Source organism: Poecilia formosa, unplaced genomic scaffold, assembly GCF_000485575.1.
Source record: "Poecilia formosa unplaced genomic scaffold, Poecilia_formosa-5.1.2 Scaffold523, whole genome shotgun sequence".
In the NCBI taxonomy this organism is placed as follows: domain Eukaryota; kingdom Metazoa; phylum Chordata; class Actinopteri; order Cyprinodontiformes; family Poeciliidae; genus Poecilia; species Poecilia formosa.
In genome coordinates, this window is record NW_006800462.1 from 121,301 (window position 1) to 146,569 (window position 25,269).

The 25,269-nt window shown below is 42.8% G+C and overlaps 1 protein-coding gene and 1 long non-coding RNA gene across 6 annotated transcripts in view; both read right to left on the bottom strand.

Annotated features, from left to right (window-relative positions):
* Positions 1–397: 397 nt before the first annotated feature.
* nrp1a (neuropilin 1a) overlaps positions 398–25,269 on the bottom strand; it is a 77,330-nt gene continuing 52,458 nt past the window's right edge. For 3 of the 5 annotated variants that reach the window (XM_007540189.2, XM_016664882.1, XM_016664881.1), the window contains 11 exons: positions 21,479–21,634; positions 18,710–18,854; positions 14,385–14,716; positions 11,424–11,568; positions 6,430–6,540; positions 5,720–5,770; positions 2,857–3,000; positions 2,491–2,768; positions 2,307–2,403; positions 2,162–2,215; positions 398–1,530 (listed from right to left, as the gene is read on the bottom strand). In XM_007540189.2, the coding sequence (XP_007540251.1) occupies positions 1,238–1,530; positions 2,162–2,215; positions 2,307–2,403; positions 2,491–2,768; positions 2,857–3,000; positions 5,720–5,770; positions 6,430–6,540; positions 11,424–11,568; positions 14,385–14,716; positions 18,710–18,854; positions 21,479–21,634 (1,806 nt within the window). In that variant the 3' untranslated portion in view covers positions 398–1,237. The remainder of the gene's footprint in view (positions 1,531–2,161; positions 2,216–2,306; positions 2,404–2,490; positions 2,769–2,856; positions 3,001–5,719; positions 5,771–6,429; positions 6,541–11,423; positions 11,569–14,384; positions 14,717–18,709; positions 18,855–21,478; positions 21,635–25,269) is intronic. The other 2 variants (XM_016664884.1, XM_016664883.1) reach the window with 2 other exon arrangements.
* LOC107834122 (uncharacterized) lies at positions 17,442–18,703 on the bottom strand. Its single transcript, XR_001659907.1, has 2 exons — positions 17,665–18,703; positions 17,442–17,597 (listed from the first exon to the last, which is right to left on the bottom strand). It is a non-coding gene; the product is annotated as an uncharacterized LOC107834122 (long non-coding RNA).

Genomic DNA, 25,269 nt, shown 5'->3' on the forward strand with positions numbered 1-25,269 from the left:
TATATATATATATATATATATATAATTTTTTTGACATGTCTAATTTTACCCTTTAATTTTGTCAAATGAGACATTAGCAATGGAGGATGTTTTTCATGAGCATGTTTTACCCTTTTATTCATCCATCCTTTGAGTGTTTTTTTTTTAAATGAAAGATGGCTTCAACGCACAAATTTAGCGTCACACACGCACAAAATCAGTCTTGCTTGCCTGAGCAACGGAATCTACGGCCAACGCCACACTTCTGCACAAAACAGTCAAAAGATTGTATTTACACACATACACAAACGTACTCACTCACACTAATGAAGGGGAAAAAAGGGATACTGCAGCTTTTTTTTTCTTTTTACTTTCTTTAAAAAGGGCAATAAAATATATTAAAACTTATTTACAAGTATTTTTTTTTCTTGGACAGAAAAACAAAAAAACAAAAGAAAAAGCGCTGCAATAAACTATAGTCCTGTTTCGCAAGAATTCGTAAGGTAATGTGCCCCTGTTTCCTTTCGTTATAACTTAACCCTAATATAATTAAAAAGAGAACTCAGTTCAACGGAAAAGGCCAAACAAAAGGTACTAAAGGCACTGTCAGAACCATACGTGAATGGGACCCGAACTGCAGGGTGGTCAAGGGGGGAAAGGATCGGGATCGGGGTCGCGCTCGTTACGCCACCCTGCAGTGGCAAAATGTACAGTTTCGTCAGGATATGGTTCTTTAAGGGTTTGGATACGTCTCTTTCAAAGCGTGAAGAGAAACAACAGCTTTCATGAACTGATTCTACAAACAAAACCTCCCCCATCACATTTCTCACCCCACCAAAAATGATAAATACTTTAAACATTATTAATAAATTGGTCTCAACACCAGCATCCGATTGTAGAAATGAATGAAAATCAAAATACAAAATTATAATATCATCTAAATCATCTGTACATACTTTTTTTGTTTGATTTTTTTTTCCTGTATTTTTTTTTATTTATTTGTACACAGTGTCCCCTACTGGTAGGTTCTTTTTACTGCAGCTCCTGAGAAAAAAAGCGTGGATCAGTCCAAACCTCCCACTGGTTTCCTGAACCCTGACCCTCATCTGTTGAGCGGAGGGTGTTTGGCAGTTCTGTTGAGCCCGCTTACGGGGCCGGCATACAAAATATGCCTAGAGATGTTTCTTTTTTTCCTTCTTTTTCTTTTTGTGCGAGTGCTGCTCTGTCTTTTAGTCTTGTGACAGCAGCCTGACCCATCTCATGCCTCTGAGTATGAGTTCTGTACATTGAGTTTGTCCTTTTTTAGCTTGACGCCGTCCACCAACTCAAAGTTATAGTTCTCCAGGGCCGATAAGTTCCTCTCTGACATCCCGCCGTGCGAGCAAGCGCAGTACAGGACCACGCCGCAGATGGCCCCCAGGAAAACCCCCAGGGCCGACATGGCGATGATGGTGATGAGGATGGGATTGAGAGTTTTCAGCATGTTGCCAGCGCCGCTGATCTGGTTAGTTTCTACCAGGTCTGGATAGTCGGTGATGTCCTCAACCTCAACTAAAGGAGAGAGAGCAGAAACAGAGGAATGTGACAAATTCAGAGAAAGCCTATCCATACTTCATGAACTTCTTCACATTATGTCATGTCAGATCCATTAAACCCAATATGTTAGTTCTAGACCAGGAGAACAAAAACAATGCAAAGCTGCTAAGTGGAAGGAAAACAATAATTTCCTTTCAAAATTTTACAAATAAAGATGTCAAAGGTAAAGGATACATATGCATTCAGAGTAGGGGTGCACCAATTGCAATTTTCTGGCCGACCACCAATTAAGACTTACATAAAGTCTGACCTTCAGATTATAATTTTGGCTGACATGGATTTTTTTGTCTGAAATGTTGCTAAATATAGTAAGAAAGTTGCTGAGTTGGCAATAATGTGGTGAAAACTGTTAACTACAAATGTTCAGACATGACCTAGTGTCACTCAAACCTCTCTCACAGCAACGCAAAAGAGGACCGTGGTTGATTTTTAGACCTTTACTGAGGCTGATAAAATCAGTGGACAAGACTTAATTTCACATGCAAGAATCGGCCGATCAATGAGCTCCCAAAATTACAGAAACCAGGGCTGGTGTATCAGTGCACTCTAAATATCAACTATTAAAACTCCATTTGAAATGGCTTACAAATTTCGTTGTTATTGTCCTCCGGTAGCATTGGCTCAGTGGGCACATCAGGATCTATAAAAACAAGAAATTACAGATTAATCCAGTACTTCAGGGAACGTCTCCCAGACCAGCACGAACACAAGAACTGGACTGTGATCCTCACCTTCACAGTCTGATTTGCCAAGCCCGTCGAGAACCTTAATGTCATCCACAGCGATGTCTCCCCAACTCTTCCTCTGCACAAGACCCTCAATCACCACCTTTGAAATAAAAGCATATACAGTTAAAGTCAATCCGATGTTCAAGTTTCAGAGAGAAAAAAATAGGTCAATTGACGAGACACTGACCTGATAGGGTTTGCTGATCCGCGGGACAAGGACACGCCCTTCCCTCCAACGATTCCCTTGGTGACCACTGACCGTCCAGAGCAGGATGTCGGCAGTTCCTTCCTCAGTCTGCTCGCGCTGTTTGATATGCAGTGTTCCGATGTGCGACCCGTGCATGTGGTACCAAAAGGACACACACAGGTCGGAGTCCTCAGAGCTGACCATGGGACTCACTAGTCGAGCCACTTCGCTCTCCTGGAGACCTGTCGCTAGTGTATAAATGAAGTTTCCTGACCCCCCTGTTGGGTAGTTAAAATTAGTTTACCTTGGGGTAGAAATGGGTGAAAAGTTTCTTTTCTATGTAGGCCAACAGATTGAGGTACTCACCTGTGTGGTCCATGTTGGGGCCGGTGTTGAGAGTTGGGGTGCCGCTGGACTGGATTTGCCACCTGGAGCCAGTGTCCTCTGAAGTCCAACGGCAGAAGGAGGGATCATTGGGCCAACCGAAGTCGCAGGCAAACCACAGAAAGGCTGAAAGCAAGTTGAAGACAGGTCTAGCTTTATTGAGAGATCTCATTTTATTACAAAAGGAGAAATGTCAATTGCTTCAGCTGGAATCCAGACAATTATTGAAAGGTTTGTAGCCTGTAGTCATTATTTGACCACGGGCTACAAACAAGAACATCCTACTCTACAAACTCTAGAGGGCAGCAGATCACTGTAGAACGAAAGACTCAGGTCCCACTTGTTGGTGAGGCAAAAGTTGGAAAATGAAATCAAAATGTGACACGAGACAGAGAGAAGTGTTGGTGAAGACATCACACCGTCCTTTTATCACGACTGCGCTTAATGATATCTCTTAATGAACGTAACAGGGTTGAGTAGGGAACAGACGGGGAGGCATGCTGGGAACACACGCCAAACAATGACGGGGGGATGGAGACGACAAGGTCTGGACACAGCTTAGAAAGAGACATTCAGAGCATCCCGCTGAGAGATGAGGATTTTAATGAGAGTGGGGACTTGAGATTTCAAGACGGCAGCGCCGAGGCGCCGTTCCAACTGCGCGGTCCCCCACGGACCTACGGCGTGCCGGAGCAGCCTCCGCAGAGGCCAGAAAACGTGCGAGAGCTTTTGGACAAAGAAAGACTTCCAATCAACACACAGGAGAGGGATGTTTGGGATGTTAGGCATGGTTTTAAGCTCCAGCAGGAGATGCCTTCGAAGATATAATGAGACTGCCTTCCAAGTGACAAAATATATGAGCCAATATTCCCTTTAATAACGGCGAGGGTTTAACTAGCTTCTGCAGGCTATGACTCTATTTACCCATTAAGCACAAAGGCTGGAATTCTCATGTGGAACCACATTACAGACTCCAAGCCACGTTCACATATATAAATCCCACTCCCAATTAAAAGGCGTTTGACTTTTTTTTTTTTTTTTTTCCACTATTGGAAGGCTTTGACTGAGGCGGCCAACAAGCCCTGGATAAGATGAGCAGCCACATGACGCATTTGGGCATTTCATTAAAAGAAAAGGAGACGTTTTCCTGCTCAGTACCAATGGAAACTAGATCCTCGGAGATTAGGATACATAGGAGACATGCACCACACAGACTCAGGACACATAAACATGAACACATGTATGGCTCGATTCTACTGACATGGAATGTCTTTACCCTGAGATAGAAGGTTCATTGAATGCAAAATAGGAAAAAAAAAGAAACCCAGATTTTCTCATTCATTAGCTGCAGTGGCTTGCAAAAGTATTCATACACTTTCAACTTTTTACAACTACAGATGACTGTTTATGCTATTGGGGTGTTGTGTGATAGACCGACACAAGGTGGGACATAATCCCAAAAAGTTGCTTCTTTCCAAAATACTTTGAAATGAATCCATGGATGGAGAGAATTTGAGAACATCAGGACATTTTGGTCTGGTCTCTACATGGGCTATTCTGGGATAAGAATATGCTTCAGGCTAAATTATTGCACTGTACTTCTGACTATTTATGGCCTTTGATGCATGGATGGAGTGTTCAGCAGTGTTTTTGCATGTAGGCCAAACATAAAAACTATTTTCTCATCTTGCCAGGCCCAGGCACCTTGGTTTATCCCTTTCAATGTCTGTGGTAAACTGCAGACAGGACTTCTTTATTTGGTTATTTAACAATGGCTTTGCTTCCTGATACTCTTTCATAAAGTCGTATCAGCGGAGTGCAAGACTAATAGCCGTCCTGTCAACAGATTTCCCCACCTGATCTATGGATCTCTTGGCTGCTTGCATGATTAATGTGCTCTTTCTGCATCCTTTCACTTTAAGTGGACGGCCACGTCTTAGGAGGTTTGCTGTTGTGTCGTACTTTTTCCATCTTCATGCGATAGACAGTGCTACGGGAAATGTCCAAACTTTGGCGTGTTGTTTTCCAGTTTTCCACAGCTTTATCCCTGACCTGTCTGCTGTTCCTGGATCTCGACAGTGCCCTTTGTTAACAAACACCTGTTTTTATTGCTACATTAAATCAAACACAAGTGGACATAAAGTACCGAAACAAAACAGTAAAAAGCTCAAGGTGATCAAAGACTTTTTGTGAGGCAACATACACTCATAAAACGAGTTAATTCTCCGAAATCGCCGTGCATTTTCTCTAAGACACAAGGTTGAGTTTAAGGCAAACACACAATACATGTCACTTTTTTCCATTAGGATAGCCACTGCCCCAGCAGACTGCAGACAGACCATAAAGCCAGCTGACTGAGTAAATGGGGATGGGTGGAGCCTACGGACCATTAGCCAAGGTCAGACTGGGGTGCTTTCTCCCAGCTGGCTGCTGCCTCATCAGCCCCGCTATAGGAGACACTGCTATGTGTGCTTGGCTGGGGACGTGGCCCCAGAGTCCACCTAATTTCCTCCGGTCATCTGCATCGTGCTTCCCTGCTCTTCGCGCCAGCTCCTTTTTTTTTGCGTGCGTCAGTGTCGGCCCGGTGATTAGTGATTATGCTGAGGAGGCAGCAGCGGAGCACCGGTGCTAATCATCAGCTAGCTTCACGTCGTGCAATCCCTCTCACCCCGTCAGCAGGAGCCTCTCTGGGCCATATCATCAGCCTTAATAACAGACCAACGCCAGAGGAGAAGAGGGACCTGCCTGGCGATGGCATTCATTACCTTTGGTCTGCTTCTTGTGGTTTAAAATTAAAACTCAGCAGGTAAACAAGAACAAATCCTACAAAACTTTAGAAACTTACCTGGAATGGGGTCCACTTTTAAAGTTGTGGTCTCTGGCATTGTGGTGCCACCTGTCACAAGATGGAGCAGCACAGTTAGCCTTGTTCGCAGGTTGATTCCCTTCTCAGACATCGTCTGCATTCATGCCAGATTGAGCTGATCACTTCATGCCACTTTCCATTCATTTCCTTCAGTACACCCTTTTCATCGACTATCGTCGCCTATGACTGAGACAGTGCCATGCTCCTCATTGGAGACTGCTGGTTAATGGAGAGCACCAGCGGCGGTGCAGGCTCATTGAGTTACTGGGTTAGTGGGAAAGGAGGCCAAGAGGACAACGCATATGAGAGAGCTAATGACAGAAAGAGGCAGAGCTCTGCTGCAGAGACGCAGAGACAGGTGTGTGTGGATCGGTGTGTCCCCCGTGAGTTTCCACGAGGGGGGTGGGGGGGAAATAGGAAGACTGACGAGGGAGGTGGGAACTAAAGGTGCAACTAATTAGAGCTGTATCTATCAGTGCCAGCTCACATGTAGTCGCATGCATGCATGCTGGCGAGCGTGCACGGGAGATGCCAGATTGGCTACACTAAGAGAACTTGGTGGCATTGCGTAGATGGGGGGAGGAAGACAGGAAGCAGAGTCAGAAACAGAGTAAGAGAGGCGGGGGGGGGGGCAACGGGAGGGTGATGGGGGGAGTTTGGACGCAGTCTCATGAAGGCGATGTTAGCACCTGTCACGTCGTAGTCATCACCTGTGCCGCTGTGGCAGCTCGCCTGGTCGTCGTCACACTCGTCCGAAGGGGTGGTGCTCGGGGCCGGAGTGGTCGGGGGGAATGTCGGCGCTGGAAGACAAAGAGTGAGGGGAGACAGCAATCAGCACTGACTGGATTTCTGAGCCAAACCGGTATTGGTGAGGAGGCTGGATGTTGATGAGTCTGACCTTATGCATATGTGACTGGGGTCAAAGGAAAGCACTGCGCTCGCTTTTATCAGGAAATAACAAGAAATCTGCATGCAACGATCGTCGTGTTTAAAAGTCCTCAGTTTTAATTTTGATCTGAGTCGTTTAACTCAATAAACAATATTAAAAAAATGCAGATTCAACATTATTAAAATTCCAGATTAGCTTTAAAATAAGATGTGATCACTCTTGAACATACGGGTCCCATTTTTCAGCCAGTTTTGAACCATTTAGGCTTTCATAATGTCATTATGACATTATGACATCAATGTATAATGTGTAAAACAGCATTATCATGTTATTGTAAAAGCAGCTGCATTTACATTGACCGTAAAGTTACCCATTTTGACAGTTCAAAAATAAATTAACTTAATGCAAACATGCCAATTAAAAAAAAAAACTTATCTTTTGATAAAACGTTTTGGCAGTAGGATAAGTTTTTTTTTTGTTTTTTTTGGCCGTATCAAAATTTATTAGTTTTGCAAAACTGCAATGGAAACAACAGGAAGTAGGCGGAGGATGATGACATATCGTGTGAACAAAATTATTTATGCGTGATTTTAATTGTGTTTCTTACTTAATGGAAACACCGCAACTGAGAAATTGTGTTTTTTTTTTATCAATAGCAGCGGAATATTGACAAAGTTTTCCACACATTTGAAAAGGAAACGCAGCTACTGTGGAATAACTCAGTAAGATTTTCTGTCATGGTGTTGGAGACCAGAGGTCCTCCGATCCAGACCTCCAGGGCCGGGGTCCTGCAACTTTTAGATGTTTATATGATAGATTGGTCTTTGTGGTTAAAAAAGAAAGCTAAAGAAAATAAAAATTAAATATGTGTAAGTACCCCAACCACAGCTACATACTGGCTTTCAATGTCAGTTTTTATTCTTTGTTTTTTTTTTTTCTTCAGCTGGAGCTGCTAATAATGCTCCTTTTATCAAGTTGAAGAGGTGTGGGTGTATAAATACAGCCTTGAAGTTAGTGCATGATGCTTGAGCAGTTGAAACTACAAGATGCAAAAAAAAAAAAAAAGACATCCAAATGGCTACATAGGCAGGGCAACCATGGCCTATCATTACAGCCCTGAATCACTTCGATGTGGGTAAGGCCCAAGATCCACTCCACGCTCCGCTGCCGCGCAGCCGTCCTGCGGTGTGAGCGTGCATTTGTAAGTTTTTATACGGTATGAGTAATGATCGGGCTTCCCCAGAGCAGAGGGAGGAAAGAGAACGAGGAGAGAGGTGGAGCAGGGAAGAGGCATAGACAAATGGGGGGGTGGGGGGAAAGTGTGTGTGGCGTCTGTGCACGCGAGCCGATCCTCCCGCTCTCGGCCTCCGCTCGATGAAATATGAGGCTGATCAGCCCCTGTCAGATTCAGGGTGGGAGAGGTCAGGGGTGGGGTCAGGGATGGGGTCAGTGCTGCGTTAGGAAACCCTCTTACAGAAATGAAGACTTAGCCCTCCTGCTGTGGCTCTTACTGAACGCACGCACGCACGCACGCACGCACGCACACTCTTTCTGGCACACGCTTACACACATACACAGGCCCTGTGTATGTGTGTAATTGTATACGTTGTCCTGTTAACCACAACCTTGGCGAGGTACTTGCGGTTGCTGTGAGTGCATCCGTCTCTATGAGTCTGTCTGTTTTTGGCATTAACTGTGAAAACAAGCATTATCATCTGTCTGATGCTCCTGCTGGGAGTCCATCAGGTTTATGACAGAATGGACTGCCCTGAAATCCAATATGTAAATCCACGACCATACCACTAGGCGCTTTCTGTGCTACACAACTGCACAAAGATTTTATTTGAACAGTAAATAAGTTTATGCTGTTTTTAAGCCAGGTTGTACATTCATCATAAGACTACAAACTAAACAGATGAACCAGTGCGATGTGTTCACCTAGCAGGGTAGTTGCAACAGATTGATTTTTGCAACCTGTTGCAAAAATCACATGTGTGTAATTGAATCTATCAAAGATACTGGAGAGACAAACATGTTCAATTACCTGAAAACTTGAGATAGCTGATCAACTGAACAATATCTGCATCTCCACTGACTACACAACGGCACAATTTGACATTTGGAAAATAAATTTGCTTAACGGAAACACAACAATTTCAAAACAGATCTTGTTTTTTGATTAAAAAAAAAAATAAATAAATTGTGGCACCAGGATGAGATGGTTTATCTGCTAGAAACAGTTTGTTAGGTGTGATGCTTCTGGTGAAGACCCACTAGTCATTTTTACAGAATACCTCAACTCAGGACTTGGAGAACCAAAGTGACAAGTGGCCTTGAATTCAACCTGCCACTCTGAATCTCCTAATGAGGCAGTGACAACGCTAAACACAGTCGATTTGTAAAAAGGTTCAAATACGTCAGGAACACCACAGTTCTCATCCTTAGTTTGATGAGTCAAGTTAAGGTGCAGTGAGACAAAACAAATAACTGAACTTTAGCCATGGTTACTTTTTTAGTAGCTGTGATGTGATCTAAAATAGTCTCTTTGCTAAATTTCAGGCACCATATCAATTCATCACTTGAGTTATGAATTGATAACTCAATTCATAAGTTGAGTTATCAATTCATAACTCAACTTAAGAATTGATAACTCATAAGTTGAGTTACAATGAGGTTTTTTAAAGCCTCATCTAAGAGGCTTTAAAAAAACACATGGAAAAACAAGTTAGCGGTGAGCGCCGTTAAAAGAAAAAACCTTGAAATACCTTCATAAAGTCTGGGAAAGCCAAGGGTCAGAACCCTCTCAGGGCAAAGCCTCAGACCAAGTCTGACTCCTTTCACATCGACAGAAAGAAATAACGGACGGCTCGGTCGTTTCGCACAGTACTCTACATCTGCTCCCAGAGAGAGACCGCTAATAGATAGAAACAATATGGATCAATTCAAATATACCACTGGCTCCTTTGAAAGACCAAAGACGAGGACGGGCTGTGAAGAGAGTGATGGGGGCCAGGCGGCAACAAACCGAGGAGGCCAGGTGGGCTTTTATTTGATCCCCTCCAGAAGTGGCCGGCCATGAGGGCAGCTTTGATGTAACAGGGAGAGAAGACAAACCGTCCCTTGTTGGAATAAACAGCATGAGCTGGACAGCTGTGTGCTGAACACAGGGAGCCTTCATGCCCATCATTAAATAACCAGGGATGTTGTGAAGAGATGACGTGAAAGCTGTGTCTAGTCATGTTATTAGTCTGGTTGATAGATTGCTCACCTCACCGAGCCTGACACATCACACGCGAAGAGATGTAACACACTGTATGCTCAGACTGTGAGAACTCTTATCTAGATGTCCCTACTGTACTCACGTCATCGCTTTGGATAAAGTAATCACCGGTTTTCACCTGACCGCTGGGAAAGAGAATTTGATTATGCCGGCTAAACCTGTTTCTGCTGTCAACGGCAAAGATAAAAGGTTTCACTTTGCCACCAAGAAATCCCACCGGCCCCCACAGCAGCCAGCCGAAACCAGGTATTTCCATACGCTGTGAGGAAGATGCATAGCCATAAACTGTTCCTGCTTTGGGTCAGTTGGAGCTTCCAAATATTATTTGTGTTTTTAGAGTATTTTTTTTTTAAAGTTCACATTAATTTCCCTAGTATTTAGGGAAATTAAATACTTTTTGGGGGTCTCACAATAACTTGTTGGAATTTTGGTCGATTCCCTCTTTCAGCTCACCAATCTCTCCCATCTGGTCACACTTGAGGAGTTCAACATTTCAATAAGTGATTTGAAAAAAAAAACAAAAAAAACATTAACTCTGCTCATTTAATTTTTATAGAACTGAAATGAGGTTTGGTGATGGCCACTGCAAAAACACCGAGTTTGTCGTCCTAAATCCACTTTGTAATTAAGTGATGATATGCATTAGGATAGTGTCTATTTGGATTTGGAAGACCCATTTATACCCAAACATTAACTTCCTGTGTTCTTCAACATTTCCACATAACATTCTTTCATCAAGATGCCATCTATTTAGTGACATGTGCCAATCTGTGCAACTCTCTTCCTGATGCCTCGATTGATTCCTGTTTTAGTTTCCACAATATCACGCAAGGGAGCAGTGTGTTGCCTTAAGTCAGACGTTATTAATTATTAAAGGTTTACAAACCCAATGACCTCTTTGTCTACGTAGGCAAAGTATCCTCAGTTTATGTAAACTTCAGAATTTGAGGAAATGTTTTCTCTCAATGAGGAAATAATTTTGCTAATCCTATCAGACCAAAAACCAAGAAGAGCTCGGTCTCATTTTCTATCAAATAATATTGAAAAAGTGTTTTTTTCTTTTTATATCATGCTTGCAACCTTTGGATATTTCATCACTTCATTATTTATGATAACAAATTTCTTATCACGATAAGAATTTTGATTTATCAATATCAATTTTTGAAGTTTAAACCCTGTAAAACTGTCCAGATTGATGGTTTTGCTATTTTTTCCACTGTTTTGTTCAATGACAGTTTAGTGATGCAAATCACACTTCCTTATGTGACTGGTGTCCTGTAGATGCACATAACTAATGGAAGTTATTTTCAAGGTCCTTATTTGTGTTTGTGGGGTCATAACTGCTGTCATACAGTTATCCAAAAAAGATCTGGTAAATATGTTATCGTCACTTTTATCGTTATCACAATAGTTCCATCAAATATCGTGATGAAAAACTTTAAGCCCATATTGCCCACCACTAAGATCAAACAAGATTCTTATTCGTTTTTTTTGTGTGTGTTGCTCATGTTTACCTTCAATCTCGCAGCCGAGGAGCTCCAGGCGCAGGCCCATCCCAGCAGGAGTGGCCCTCTCTGGATAAATTCTGATGAAACGGGTCAGCAGGGGCTCCACTGTCCTCAGCTCAGGAGTGTCGTAATTACTGTTACCTTCAAATATCTGGGACAGAAAAAAAAAGAAAGAGAGAGAGAGAACAGTAGGTACAACATGTAATATGCTGTACACACCCCCGAGCACGCTCTCTGGGATTCTTATTGCGGCATTCTGAACTTTACAGTAATACGTGTGGGTGGTGAGTGCCGGCTTTGGTGGAGAGTAACGGGAGACTGGCGGGAAATAAAAGGCGATCAGCAAATCTGCGGTCTTGCTGACATCTAAACCGCAGCATACGTGGGTGACACAGAGGGTAAGAAAACAAAACAAAACAAAACCAAAAAACAGCATGATGCAGACCTTTTTGTCAAAAAAGTAACTTTCAGCTCCCTGAACTCTGTTGCAAAAAAAAAAAAGGCCGGTGAAAGGGGAGAAAGTGGGAGATGTAGGATTTAGGAGCAAGGAAAGAGAAAGGTAGAGGACTGATGGAAGTGGATTAATGAGGATGATCACGTGAGACAGCCTGGTGCGCTTTAGATGCTTGGGTACCTCTCTGGCGAGGTAAGAAAGGGAGCTAACTAGGACAGTCGGGGGTATGGATCTCTCCTGCACCCATCATAAATCAACCATCAGCCCATCTGGATGAGATTTATGCCCTGTCAGGGACAATTGTAATTGGGGACAGGGTGTTGCAGCTCCTCTTGGAAAAGTATGTGGCTCTTTATGAGAGCATGATGTGTGCATGATACATCGTGCCATAAGTGGAGTGTGTGTTCTGTGGATGCAGCAAAGCTGGCAGATAAATCTTTGGTCATTTGCTCAGTTCTTCCTCTCCAAGTAGGTTCTTACTGTCCCCTGACAGACCTGAAGAGTGTGACTCACATGTAATGCCAAGCGGCGTGTGGGAACTTGGGATTGCGATGTTTATTTTAATGCGATTCAAAAGCACAGCCGAGATTGACTCGCTGTGACTGCTTTATTACTCACAACTGGCAGGTGCGACGTTCTGGCGAAAGTGGACCAAATTCATCATAATCAGAAACAATGTACAGAATTATCCGAGATGTTTTCAGAAGCACCTTTAAATCGGGTCAGAAAACAAACCATCTATTTTAATTTGTTGCCTTGACAGAAATATGGACTTTTAAAGGGGCGGTGCTACGTGTTTCCCAGGCATATAGTGCCATTTTATTGCACAATCAAGTAACTATGATAACTTCAGTTGTTAGAAAAATGCTGTATATATTAAATATGACTTTAAAAATTTACTTTGTATGTAACACCTTGAAATTGAGCTTCTGTCTCCTTAAGAAACTCCTTCTCTTTCTGAAGCTCCACCTCCAAGAAGTCATCACAGCATGACTCCTCTATAAACCCTTTAACAATATTCTTACCAGGGTTTCACTGAGAAGTAACTTGTATAATGAGCTCAACCACCAGGTGTTTGCTAATTGCTGCTGGCTAGTCTGAAGGAGCAGAGTAGGGGAGTCACAAGGGAAGTCTGCTTTACATGCTGTGGAGACTTGGAAGCTTGAAAACTGCAGCTCTGGGGAGGAACTTCTTCTTGAAGGCGGGGCTAGGTCCACCCAGGTGTTTTGCACAGCTGAATGGTTGCCATGGGAGATTAAAGGATTTCTCAAACATGCATAAAAGAATCAAGGCAACATTCTAGGTATGTTTTTGATGAGTGAATAACATCATAACATGTTGTAAAACTCAAAAATGTCAATTTAACAATATATTGCCCCTAATACATTATCTAAAGTTCTTAAGCAACTTGGTTCTAGCAGATGATTTGTCCAATCAAACTATAGGCTTCCATAGCATTGATGGAGCATTCACACTCTGAGGGTTAAATGTTTGTCACTGATCCACCTGGCCGCTTCGCCAGCCATCCATCATCTGTTGTTTAATCTAAGATCAGGTTGTAAGGGTAACAGGTCCAGGTGGGAATATCCTTCTCCCCAATGACACTTCAGCTGATTCCCAGGGATTCCTGCTTGTTCCCAGGCCAGAAGGTTCCTCCCTCCCCCCCACTTCACTTCTAGGTTGAACATGTCTGGAAAACCTCCAAATGTAGGTTAATTATCTCTACAGCTGAGCCCAGCCACCCTAAGAACGGCTCCCATTTTAGTCTGTTGCATCTGGAATCCCATATCTCAGTGCTATCAAACTTATTTTCATTTTGAGTCACATCAAGATTATGAATGTTTTCAAAGAGGCAGATTTGCTAGAATGTACTGATAAAACCGAGTTACAAATTGTTACAATATTAATAAATACAAAATCTTTTCTCATTGATCAGACTCCTGGATTTTGCAATTGTTTTTTGTGATGTTTGTGTGTGCGCTGAAATAGAAATATTTGTAAAGAACTGCAATATTTGTGCTGGTCCATGACGGTAAATGTGACTTTTTGTTACTCGCCGCATCGATCATGGACTACAGCTTGACGTCACGGCAGGCTGAGGCAGCACTGAGGTGAAAAGTATCACTTGAACTGAAAATGTGCAGAAAATGTGCAATAAATTCACAAATATGCAATACGCAGGGATATGTTGATTTTGCGTTCATTTCTACAATTGCGAGTTGTGAAAAAACAATTGGAGTGACTGTAATTTGGCAGTTTACAGGTAAAAGTTGCTTCGGTTTGATTGGTACAATATTATTTAAGATATTTAAGCACACAACTGTTAACTTGAAGCTTCTGGTGTCCAGAGGGCCACATAAAAAGCTATGAATGCTTCATCCTTCACCCTCATCAGTTCAAGTGGTACCTTCTACAAAATGACAGATTTTTTGGTAAGGAATATGCTTCTCTGATCTCTTCAGAACTAAACAAATGTCCAATCGGTTTCTTATACCCACCCCACCCGAACCTACCTTTGGTTTATTTCCACTGGTGTCAGACACCACCCTCCAGTCAGAGCCGTTGTTGCTGTACCCGAGGCGGAACTTCTTCATGAAGACCTTGTTCTCACGGTATTTCCCTCCCTGGATGATGAACCCTTTAACCAGCTTTTCTTCACCGAGATCCACCTGCAGCCACTCATTGGTGAAGGGCTGCGGCTGGGGCAGCAGCGTCCACCCGGTCCTGCTGGTGAGAAGGCGGGCGTTCTCGGGCACCCAGCTCCGGTCGGTGTGAGAGGACGCCGTGATCTGGTTGTCTGTGATCAGGCCCGACACCATGCCCAGCATGCCGGAGCAGGGGTACTCTGAGAGACGAGAGAGGAACAGGAAAATGTGCTTAACTTTTTGTTTTTTTGATGGAAATCAATTGAAACCCCCGCAGAGATGCAACTTATGTACAGAAAGAACTTCATCTTTAACCAAAGGGGTCGATGTCCAAGATCATCTAGAGTGGTAAGAGGTTAGTCTGGGTCTGAGTCTTGCATACAGGATGGCCAAAGTCAAAGGGAGGAGGCTCATTCCCCAAACTCTTTGTGATGTTACTGTGATCTCTACCTCTGTTCTCTGTCTCTCTATGTGTTGGTAGCTCTCGTGCATACTAATTCTTCAGCCTGAAGCGATCGTCTCCAGGCAGCCAATTAAAACTCTCTTCCCGGCTGGTGCTTCCACCTCCTGCATTCTGGGAGCCCTGGTTTTTTCTTCTTTCTATCTCTCTGCCCCCTCTCCATAGACTTACATGTATCTACACACGAAAACAGTCTCTTTGTGCTGTTTTTGCTGCCACAGCAATCAACTCGCCTTCTGCTTCACAGCTGTCAACATCTGTGGGACTATATCTTTGAACGTATCGTTGTTTGCCTGTCCGGTGTCCCAGATTTCCCTCATTCTTTGAACTACTTCTCTGATCTTGTCTTCAGCTCTTGATGAATTTTAGCTCTTTGCACCTTTTGCATTTGGTTCCAAAGTCAAAACGCACGTCTTTTCAGATTTACTTCATTTTTGTTTGTGAACTTTATTTACACTCAAAGTTGAATGGAGGAGGCTAGAAACCTTTTGGTATTCAAGCATTTTGCTGTTCTTCCATCACTTCTCCAAATCTTTCATTCAAACCCAAAAACAACAAATCTAGAGACCTTAAGTAGCTTATTATATCTCCGCTATAGAAGAAAAACTGTCGCTTGTGTTCATTTTAGAAAAAAGCGTACATTTTCAGCTTTGTAGCACTGTGGGAGAAAAACAGAAAAAATATTTGCAGAACAAGGCCTCTTTCAGCCAACCTCTGCCTATGTGAAATGGTTCCCATGAAAACCCATGAGATGAATTCCTGGTTGTGCAATGAAAAAAAAACAAAAAAAAACCCAGCTATCGCTGAATGCACAGACGCATTTTTCTGGGACTTTCCTCCTGTTTTTCTTTCGTCTTAGGCCAAGATGTGTTGAAAGTGATCAGAGGAGCTGGCCTTTGGCTGTGTGAAACGAAGACACTGCGATATGAACGCCTTTGAAGTGAGGAGAATTCAAGGGAAAGGTGCATGTGTGTGTGTGTGTGCGTGTGTGTGTGTGTGTGTGTGTGTGTGTGTGTGTGTGTGTGTGTGTGTGTGGTGTGTGTGTAGAGATAAAAGCAACTGATGCGACTTCCCCTCAACCCCCCAGATCATCTGGAGCTGTTAATCGAGCTCAGCTGCGATTACAGAGGCAGCGCACACGCCGTGACACGCCCTGGTGGAACAACTGTTTACATTTGTGTGTATGGGTAAGAGGAGTGACGATGATGCAGGCCTGCCGGCCACAACCGAGGTTTGGGTGGAGCATCGGCGGTTCATCCGAGCTATTTTCGGCGCTGTGGCGTATTTACCAACAACTGGGTGGTGGATCCTTTTATTAATGAGTAGCTGTTTGCATCAGAAGGCACGCGACCATGGTCATATGCGGCGAAGAGTTTTGTGACATTCAACCCACCCTCTCTTGTAATCTCCTGAATAACTGCTTTGACGTTAACCGAAGACACGACCTCTCAGACCGAACGCCTTTCCTCTCTGGTCTCTGTCACATTTCGGTGCGTTGCTTTGGCTGTTCGTGATTCAATGAAAGCAACGATGAACTCAGAAAACTCTCCGTAGGATCGAATGTGGAAGAGGAGAGTCGAGTCACAGGGTTTGTGCAGCCCTGTACAGCCTCGGTTTCCCTCTGCCCGACCATGCTGGGAGCTGGCAGAGTCTTCAGAGAACCAATGGGCACTAACGTCATATTGGAGGCCGTGCGGTGACTTCGATCCTGTGATGTGTTTACGCGCGGTGCAGCGCTCTGATTATGTGCCCCGCACACAGGCCTCAGCTGTAACCCCCACTGCACCCACAGTGCCATCTGCTCTTATAGGATTGACCACACATATGTGATGCATAAGGGACTCATTGCCTAATAATAGAGAGGAGGACCACAAAGTCACTTCACAATTTTGGCTCCAAATAATCCCGATTCCATTATGGGCTCTGTTACCGATAATCAAGGTTTGAAAGAGGTTGCCGTTTAAAGGCGCAATCATTTTTCATCATACCATTCCTGGGGTTGAAAGTCCTTTTAAAGTGATAGCGAATAAAGTCCAAGAGTGACCCGAGTCTTATCCAGCACTGACTGACACTGCAACGCCCTCTCCCCACCTGTTGTTGCACGTTATCATCAAGCTGAAAGAAGGCAATGAGGTTTGTTTTGTTTTTTTAAGGTTGCTTTCACACTAGCCTTATTTAGTACACTTTTATTGAACTTTGTTAGAAGTGAACTCTGGAAGGAGGAAGTTGCACTTGTGTCTTCTTCTGTGGTTTTTGTGTTGTTTCTTTTGGAAGCTCCCCATCACAGGTGAGGGGGTAAACAGGAATTTCAAAGGGTCTGGATCGGTTTACACAGAACCAATCAGTGAAAGTGAACCACATCAGCTGAAAATGTAACAAATGTTGCAATTTTGTTCTCCAATATAACTGAGTCTACTGGACTATCAGGGGTGAAAACACTAAGAAGAATAAATCTGGTTGTTTGGGAATATTTCCAATCGTGAACACCAATACAAGCATGAACAGATACACTGAAAGGATGATGTTGTTTTTTTGACTTGAAGTCACATTTGGTCCTTAACCCTCACACATTTCTTTAATTAATAAGTAATTTTTTGGCAAACGTTTTCTTTTCTTTTTTTCTTTTCTTGCCAAAGTCACTTTTGGAGGTGACAATTTACTACTTACTATTGGTTTACAGTTGGATACGCATCATGTTAAATTATTTTAAGAATTTGAGGAGTTCATTTTTTACAGTCATTGCAGTTTTCCTTAAATTTTCCCCTTCGATTATTTCTAGAAACGTCTTTGTCCCAGAGGTACAGAGGTAAATGACCCAAGATGTTAAACATCCCAGTAACTCGCCATGCCTGCAGGTGTTTCTATGTCTGATGTGGGGCTAGGATCCAGATGAGTGTGTTTGTAACATAATTTAAAAACTGTAACACAGAAATTGCTTACACTGAAATCTAACACATACACCTCACTTGATAAAAAGTAAAAAAAATAAATAAAATAAGTCGCCCCCAAAACAGAGGCAGATAACATCGTCATAACGATAATAATCAAATTCTTCTGTTATTCTAGCAAGATCAGAAGCAATTGATACATTTCTGAAAAAAAAAATGTTTAATCATGATACACATTCTGCATAAATGCGGTGAGAACCTCCTTCTGGCCCAGACCCATTCAAGATGTTGACAGAAAAAAAAAAGACTAACTCTTTTCTGCCCTTAATTTAGTCAAGCAGGAATCCAAATTGAATACACATGTTCGTATCCCACAGAGACAAAGATAAATGTGATAAAGCCACACTAACTGGAGCCACCGGCATACACACACTAATTTAAAACATCAACAAAAGGGCAAGGGGAAGAAAACTGTTGCTAAAATCAAAGTTACATAAGCAAAAAGAAAGAGAGAGAAAAAAAGCTGTGGCTAACGAGAAGGCTGAGCTCAGATCAGCAAGAGCCCACCCAGCTCCATCAGCAGATGCATACCAGCTGTTTACTCATTTATACTGAATGAAATTCATCTAAACACGAAGTCATGTTAATAGATAATTCCCATTCCGTTGCCACTATTTGGTATTATGCAGCTGGGGCCTGGACTGGGAATAAAAACCAGACAACTAACTGAGGCAGCAGAGTGAGTTTGGAGTTCTGAAGTCACTGCGGCTAAAAACGAGTTTTGTATTTTCAGGGATGGAAAGGTGAATCATGGGTAATGCAGACGAGCATCAGATGTAGCCAACCTGATATTTTGCAGCCGTAGACCTCGAAGCGCAGCGCTATACCCGTTTCCCAGGTAACTGGACGGATGCGGAGGAATCGCGTCAGCGTGGGTTTGGGCAGCTTGGTCTTGGTGACATCCGTTGGGTTGGTGTTGCCCTGAAAAATCTGTGAAAGAAAGGCGGGAAACAAACTGATTATTGACAGAATACAGGGAAGGAGACACAGAGAGGGAAACTAGAGTTCATATTAGCTGCATTTCCTTTAACAATAAAATTGCACAAATCAAAATGAATGGAAACATGCCAATTTCGAAAAAAAATATATATATTTTTGTGCTAGGATGAGGTGGTTTACCAGCCATATTGAAATAGTACTTGGGAAAACTGCAGTGGAAGCACTTTTTCACATCACACGATTCATGTGATCAAGTGCTGGATGTTGCTACTAGTGGAAATGCAGAAGAAGACGACAGGAAGTGGTAAGAGGATGATGGTTTGTTTTAGTTTTTTTTTTTTTTGTTGTTTTTCAGACAACATGCAGCTGGCTCCACTAGAGCTCTCACAGCATCACACAGTTCATAAAACGTTGTGTGTCAATCCGACATGTTGAATCCACAGCTCTTCTGTAAAATTGCGCACTACAATTTCCCCAAAGCACCATATATATGTAGCCTCTCCCAAGTGGGTGAGGCTTGTCACTCCAATGTTTCCTCTGATGACTGATAGATGATGAGTACTAATTTCTTATTTAATGGAAACACAAAAATTGCAAAATTGCATTTTATCAACAACAGTGGAATTTCGACAAAGATTTTCATACATTTGCAGTGGAAACACAGCCAGTGCCAAAAAACAGCTGTAAGTTCAAGATGTTTCACGTAAATCTCAAAATTGCATTAACGTTTCCTGAACAGAGTGTCAGAAGTTGCTGAAATGTCAAGAGGAAAGGAGACGCCCTTGCTTCACATGTCACAGTCGAAGCAGGGGGAAATGCTGTGAAACCTGAGGCTGGATGTGTAACAATGATCAGATCCGATTGGCTCAGGGTGCCCTTTCACTGTCCTCCGCTCCCAGATCGGGTGTGGGGTTTTTACTGCGCCTGTCTTGTCGAAAGGTCAGAGACGCCGGTGTTCTCCCCTGGGGTCAGATGACTGTTTACTAGCGCTACACGACGAGGCCGGCCACCCAGCCGAACGACCGCCTGCGGTCCGTCACAGTTCATTCTGAGTAATTGAATCTCAAAGGTAACCATGCAGCCTCCTGACCTCCCTGACTGAGGAGTTACGAGGCGGAAAGGATTCCAGCTGAGCAGAGTGGGATGCACAGATGGAAAGATGGCAGTTTAGCTAATCTAAGATGAACTGAAACGCGGCTGGGGCTGATCCATTAGACCAGGCGGCCTGCTACCAAGTCCCTCACCCGGCATACCCATCGTCTACATCGCTGAGGGACCCTTCTAAAGTCGGCCACTTCCTTAAATGCCGTGCAGCGTCTCCTCTCTGCTCGCTAACTGTAAAGTGGCTTTTTTCTTTTTCCTGAGCTGCGCTAAGACGCCAAACTGCAGGCTCAGCATGTAGCAAATGGTATCCTTCCACACAAAAGCACTTTAGAGGCCGGAAAAACACACGGCAAGCTTTAGGCGGCACCTTTAAGCTGCCACTTTACAAAGGGAACAGTGTACTCTGGAGAGAGGCCGATAAAAGAATCAAGCTTGGGGTGGGGGAACGATTGTTAGGATGGTTTGTTGAGGCTGGGAATTTTATTTGTACTCATTGTTTTTTTGTTTTTTTTCTTATGGGTTTTTCCACACAAATGAGGGGACTGTGAAGGGTCCAAATGCATCTTTGGCCCCTCCGGACACCTGCAGCTGAAGCTGCCTTCGTCTGCAGATGGACAAAGCAGGGCCTTTTTGACGAGTCCTATCAGCGATCAATGGTTAGAGCCAGTCACACTCCGGTCAAGCATGTCACTCGTTTTACTTCCTTCCTTCCTTTTTTTTTCTCTTTAGTCTTCGAGGTCCTCCTCTACCAGCTGCTCAGACATGACAAGCTATTCTTTCATTCAACTTTCCCACCTATTTGTCACTGCAACTGACATCTATGCTTTCCTGCAAGCAGCAAGCAGATATCAATTGAAGTCATGTGCCAAAATCAATAATCTAAAAACAAAAGTTTTCCAAAAATACTTATGAAGTCAATATATAAAAAAGGTTTTACAGTTTTATATATTTGTTAAGGATACATCACCATCTGTATTGACTGATCTCAGTCATTTTTTAACTCATTGTTATTTATTCAATAAGTAAGCACGTCAATATTAGTATCAAATCTTTTTTCAAATTCAAGTTTGAAAAATTTGTTGTTCCTCTTACAGCAACAATAATGCGTTCTGGTGAACAAAGTTTATCTTTAGTCACTGAAATGTTTCAGTTCAAGTCAAAGGAAGCACAAAAAGTTTCATTAAACTATTTACTAAAACATGTGGAGATGTGTTAGTTTGATTCATTCAGCCTAATATTAAATCTATTAAGTTACCATGTTAAACCAACTCAAATAAATTAAGTTTGACAAATTTAATTAACTCTTTTTTTTTTAAGTTGGAGCGTCATTCTCTTTTTTCAGCGCACACAGATGGGTGTTTGTCAGCCAAACTAACAATGCTAACTGGCTAATGCAAGGTGGTGAAGCCGTAAATAAGCGATTGGAAATTGGCCAGAAAATTCCCATTGTCGTTCTTTAAAAACCATTCCCACATATGATTTGCGGTCTGAAGCAGATATTTGAGTCGTACCTTCTGTTTGGAGCCTTCTTTCAAGGTGATCCAGTCCTCTCCGTTGGAGCTGACATCTACTTTGTAGGACTTGACAAAGTATATCTTGTGAGTCTCCTGGGAAATGGCACCCTGTGTCCCGATGGCAGAAATGAAGCGCAAAAAGCCGAGGTCCACCTGCAGAGGGGATGGAGATACAATTATAAATTTGGGTTTTTACAACATAGGTAACATGCAACGCTCTGTTCAAATCAGGAGCAACCTTTTAAGAGAGGCTTATAATCCACAGTTGGTATTAATAAAACACAAGCAAGTAGGGGAAGGTAAAACCAGAGAATCACCTCTCGCCACAGTCTCATCAACTTCTAGCAGGAATTTAATAAACAGCAATGAAACGATAGGCACATTAATGAAAAAGACACGGGATGACAACTTAATTTCCTGAGATGGGAGACAAGAGGCTGCTGGATGGGAGTAGAAAAACGTCTGGAATCACATTATCAAAATCGGCCAGGAGGAAAGAAGGGTACAGAGTGAATATAAAACGCTGTGCATTTAAAATATGCAGGAGGGGGAGGGATGGGGCATTTACGGACTGTGGTACCTTTCTGCACGGTTCATACATTTTCACACAGAAAAAGCCACATGCAGCGGGGTCAGACAGGAGCATGGGTCTATAGCTATGCTGAGTTTTTTGTTTGATTTATGCGTACGTGGATTTCGTTAATTTGAGCTTGTTTATTTCCAAAGATCCGCACACTGAGCCTGTTCACAAGGGTGACCACAGATGCCAGGAAAGAATGAGCGCAGACACCACTTTATGTTCTGCTGACATCTGTTTATGTGGCAGCAACGGGATCCAAATTGGCTTCTGATTATGTAAATGATGCTGTCTATCACGAGTGGGACCAGAGGTCTGAATAATACCTAAGCTGAGAAACAAACATTACCCTTAAAAGTACTTAGTATTTCATCATGCTGCACACTGGATCTTAAATGTATTTTATTGGTATTTTATGTTATAAACCAAAAGAAAGTAGAGCATGATTGTGAAGTGAATGATGTGTTTTTATAATCTCATTAGTATTTTTTTTTGGTTACTATTTTGGGTAAAATGATCTGAGAAGTATACCGAATGGGTTTTGAGAAGACATAATGAAAGTAGCGCTTTCTGAAAAAGATACAGAGGGTTTGATTATGTGTTTGTTTATTCTGCAGCAACCCACAATGCAATGCTTATCTGGCCACGGAAAGGCGTTTGGTTCAAGGTTGCGGCATACACTTGGTATTTAGTTGGTTATGTTAAATTGACCAAAAATTCAGGCCTAAAGACCTGACTAAAAGGAGGACTTGTAAACTGATGTTAACAGTTGTTCTGCATCTGATTTAAGCTTGATGAAGAGCGAGCAAAAAAAGCCTTGAACAAATGAGCAAATGTGTTTATATGTGCAAAGAAAATCCACATAGACTTGGAATTGCAGGTTTTGATGAAAACCACACTTTAGTAAAACAAAAAAATTTAAAGGGGCAGTATTATGTAAAAATTTTTTTTTTTTTTTACATTTACAACTTGTTATAATGTTATTCCCTCATCAAAAACCTGGAGTGTTGCCATGATTCTTCCACACATGTTCGAGAAATCCTTTAATCTCAATGGCAACCATTCAGCTGTGCAAAATACCTTTTTGGACCTAGCTCCGCCTTCAGGACGCAGACTCTCCAATTAAAAAACACCTATAAGAGCTACTTATTAGTGAAACGCAGGTAAAAAGTTTGTTAAAGCGTTAATAGAGGAGCCATGTGATGCCTTCCTGAAGGCAGAGTTCCAGAATGAGCAAGAGTTACTTAAAGAGACAGAGGCCCAATGTCAAGGCGTCAAATTACAACGCCTATTTGATAGTTGGTAAATATGGTATTTTCATAACAACTGAAGGTAACACAGTTATTAGATTGTGTTTTCAAATGGCACAATGTGCCTGGAAAACATATAATGCTGACCGTTTAAAACAGTGCATCATTTCCTTCCAACGCACATTAACTTTTCATTAGTCGATTGAATAAAATCCCAATAAAAGTACAGTGACATGTGTGGTCATAGTATGACAAAATGTGAACAGGTTCACAGAGTACGGACAGCTTTTACAGGCTACTTCACCCAACGCAACTCAACCCCCAACAAAGACAAAAAAAAAAAGTTTGAGCGAAGCTGAGAAACTTTCAAAGAATCCCAACCCCTCTGAGGAAAAAGCAAAGCAACTAGTTTTAACAAGCGTTAGCAGCACCTCTGACAGACTGAGCTGACATTAATGAGAAGTAATGGTGTTGCGTGCCGGCGCCACTGTAACGCAGGAGCGGTGCAGGAAGCCAGGGTGTCGGAGGAGACGGGTTTCCAAGATCACGGCGAGAGACGAGGGAGGCCCTTTGATGTTGACGTGAGACGGGAACGGGCCCTGATGGATGGAGACCGGCGGATTACTGAATCGACTCAGAGGAGATCCCCTGTGTTTGCACCTGAGGAAGGGAGACAGCTTCCAAGATCCCCGGCGCGAGAAGCGTATAGCAAACAGACACGGATTGTGCGAGCATACTTTGGGTAATTAAAGTCAGGGTTATCTGCCGCCACGCATCTTAACAGGGATCCAGCATGTTAAAGTCATAAAGGCAAGAGTCAGCTCCAAGGCCCCCCCACACCCCTGTCTGCCAGGCCCATATTCAGCAATCCACCGCACTTAATGATTCCAAGCTAAGAGAGCTGGAAAGGAACACAGGCCCTGCCACAGAACGCTGGTCACTCCGGCCCCCTTTAGGTTTCTTCCAGCGGTAAAAAGACATAAACAGATGGGAGCAATAAATGAGATTCCACCGTACCCGTTCTCTCTGTCTCATTCCAACGATTTGGATGGATGGAGCCAAACACACACACAGACACACACACAAGAAAAAAAAAATCAGTCATATACAGACAGAATACTGTTGTTCCTGTCAATTGGCTCAAGGGACTTTCACAGTTAAACCCCACATTTTTTTTTTTTTTGGATCCGCAAATAGAAGTAAAATCAAATCCTGTCGGCCTGAGACGGTTTAATGACGCAGGGGCTGAATTCTTCTCTGTGGGGTAAATGGCTGTTTGTGGCAGAGCTTGATGGGAAAAGCAGCGGATGGCAGCGAGGTTTGGACCGCGGGTTCAGCAGTGAAAGGTCTCCATTATCTACATCCAGATAGCTCTCCTGACTTGTTTTCTGTTTGGACCGAGGGGCAAAAGCACAATGAGGCAGCTTATGCAAATCTTTGGGCTTAAATAAATGATAATAATAAAAAAAAATGTTTTAAAAAACTGAGGGGAACAGCAGAACAGAGGTTTGGAATACCTTCTGTGAAGCTGAGTCATTAGGAAGAGATTGAAATGAGTGGGTAGTAATAGGGAACACTTGGTGCTTGCATTTCAAGCCATGTACTTTTCAACAAATTACTTATTTAAGGAGCGCTGTCCTAATACACGACTTCAGTCAATCACTCCCCCTCCCCTTTATTTGGTTTTTACATCTGTATTTATATGATTAACACTTCGTTTAAGGCATTCTGCCATGCACCAGCACAAAGTAAGACACTAGACTCTTACATGAAACAGTTGTGTGAAAGTGTTACAAATATAAACTCCTGTTTCAGTCGCTCCTGGATGGACAGGAACCTCATTGACGATTTTGATTGATTGATGATGGTCAATCAAAATGGGGAGGGATCAGATCCCCGACTCCAACATCTTTCTCTCCCCGCCTTTCTCACCAAAGCTTTAAAAAGGAACGGCAAAAGCC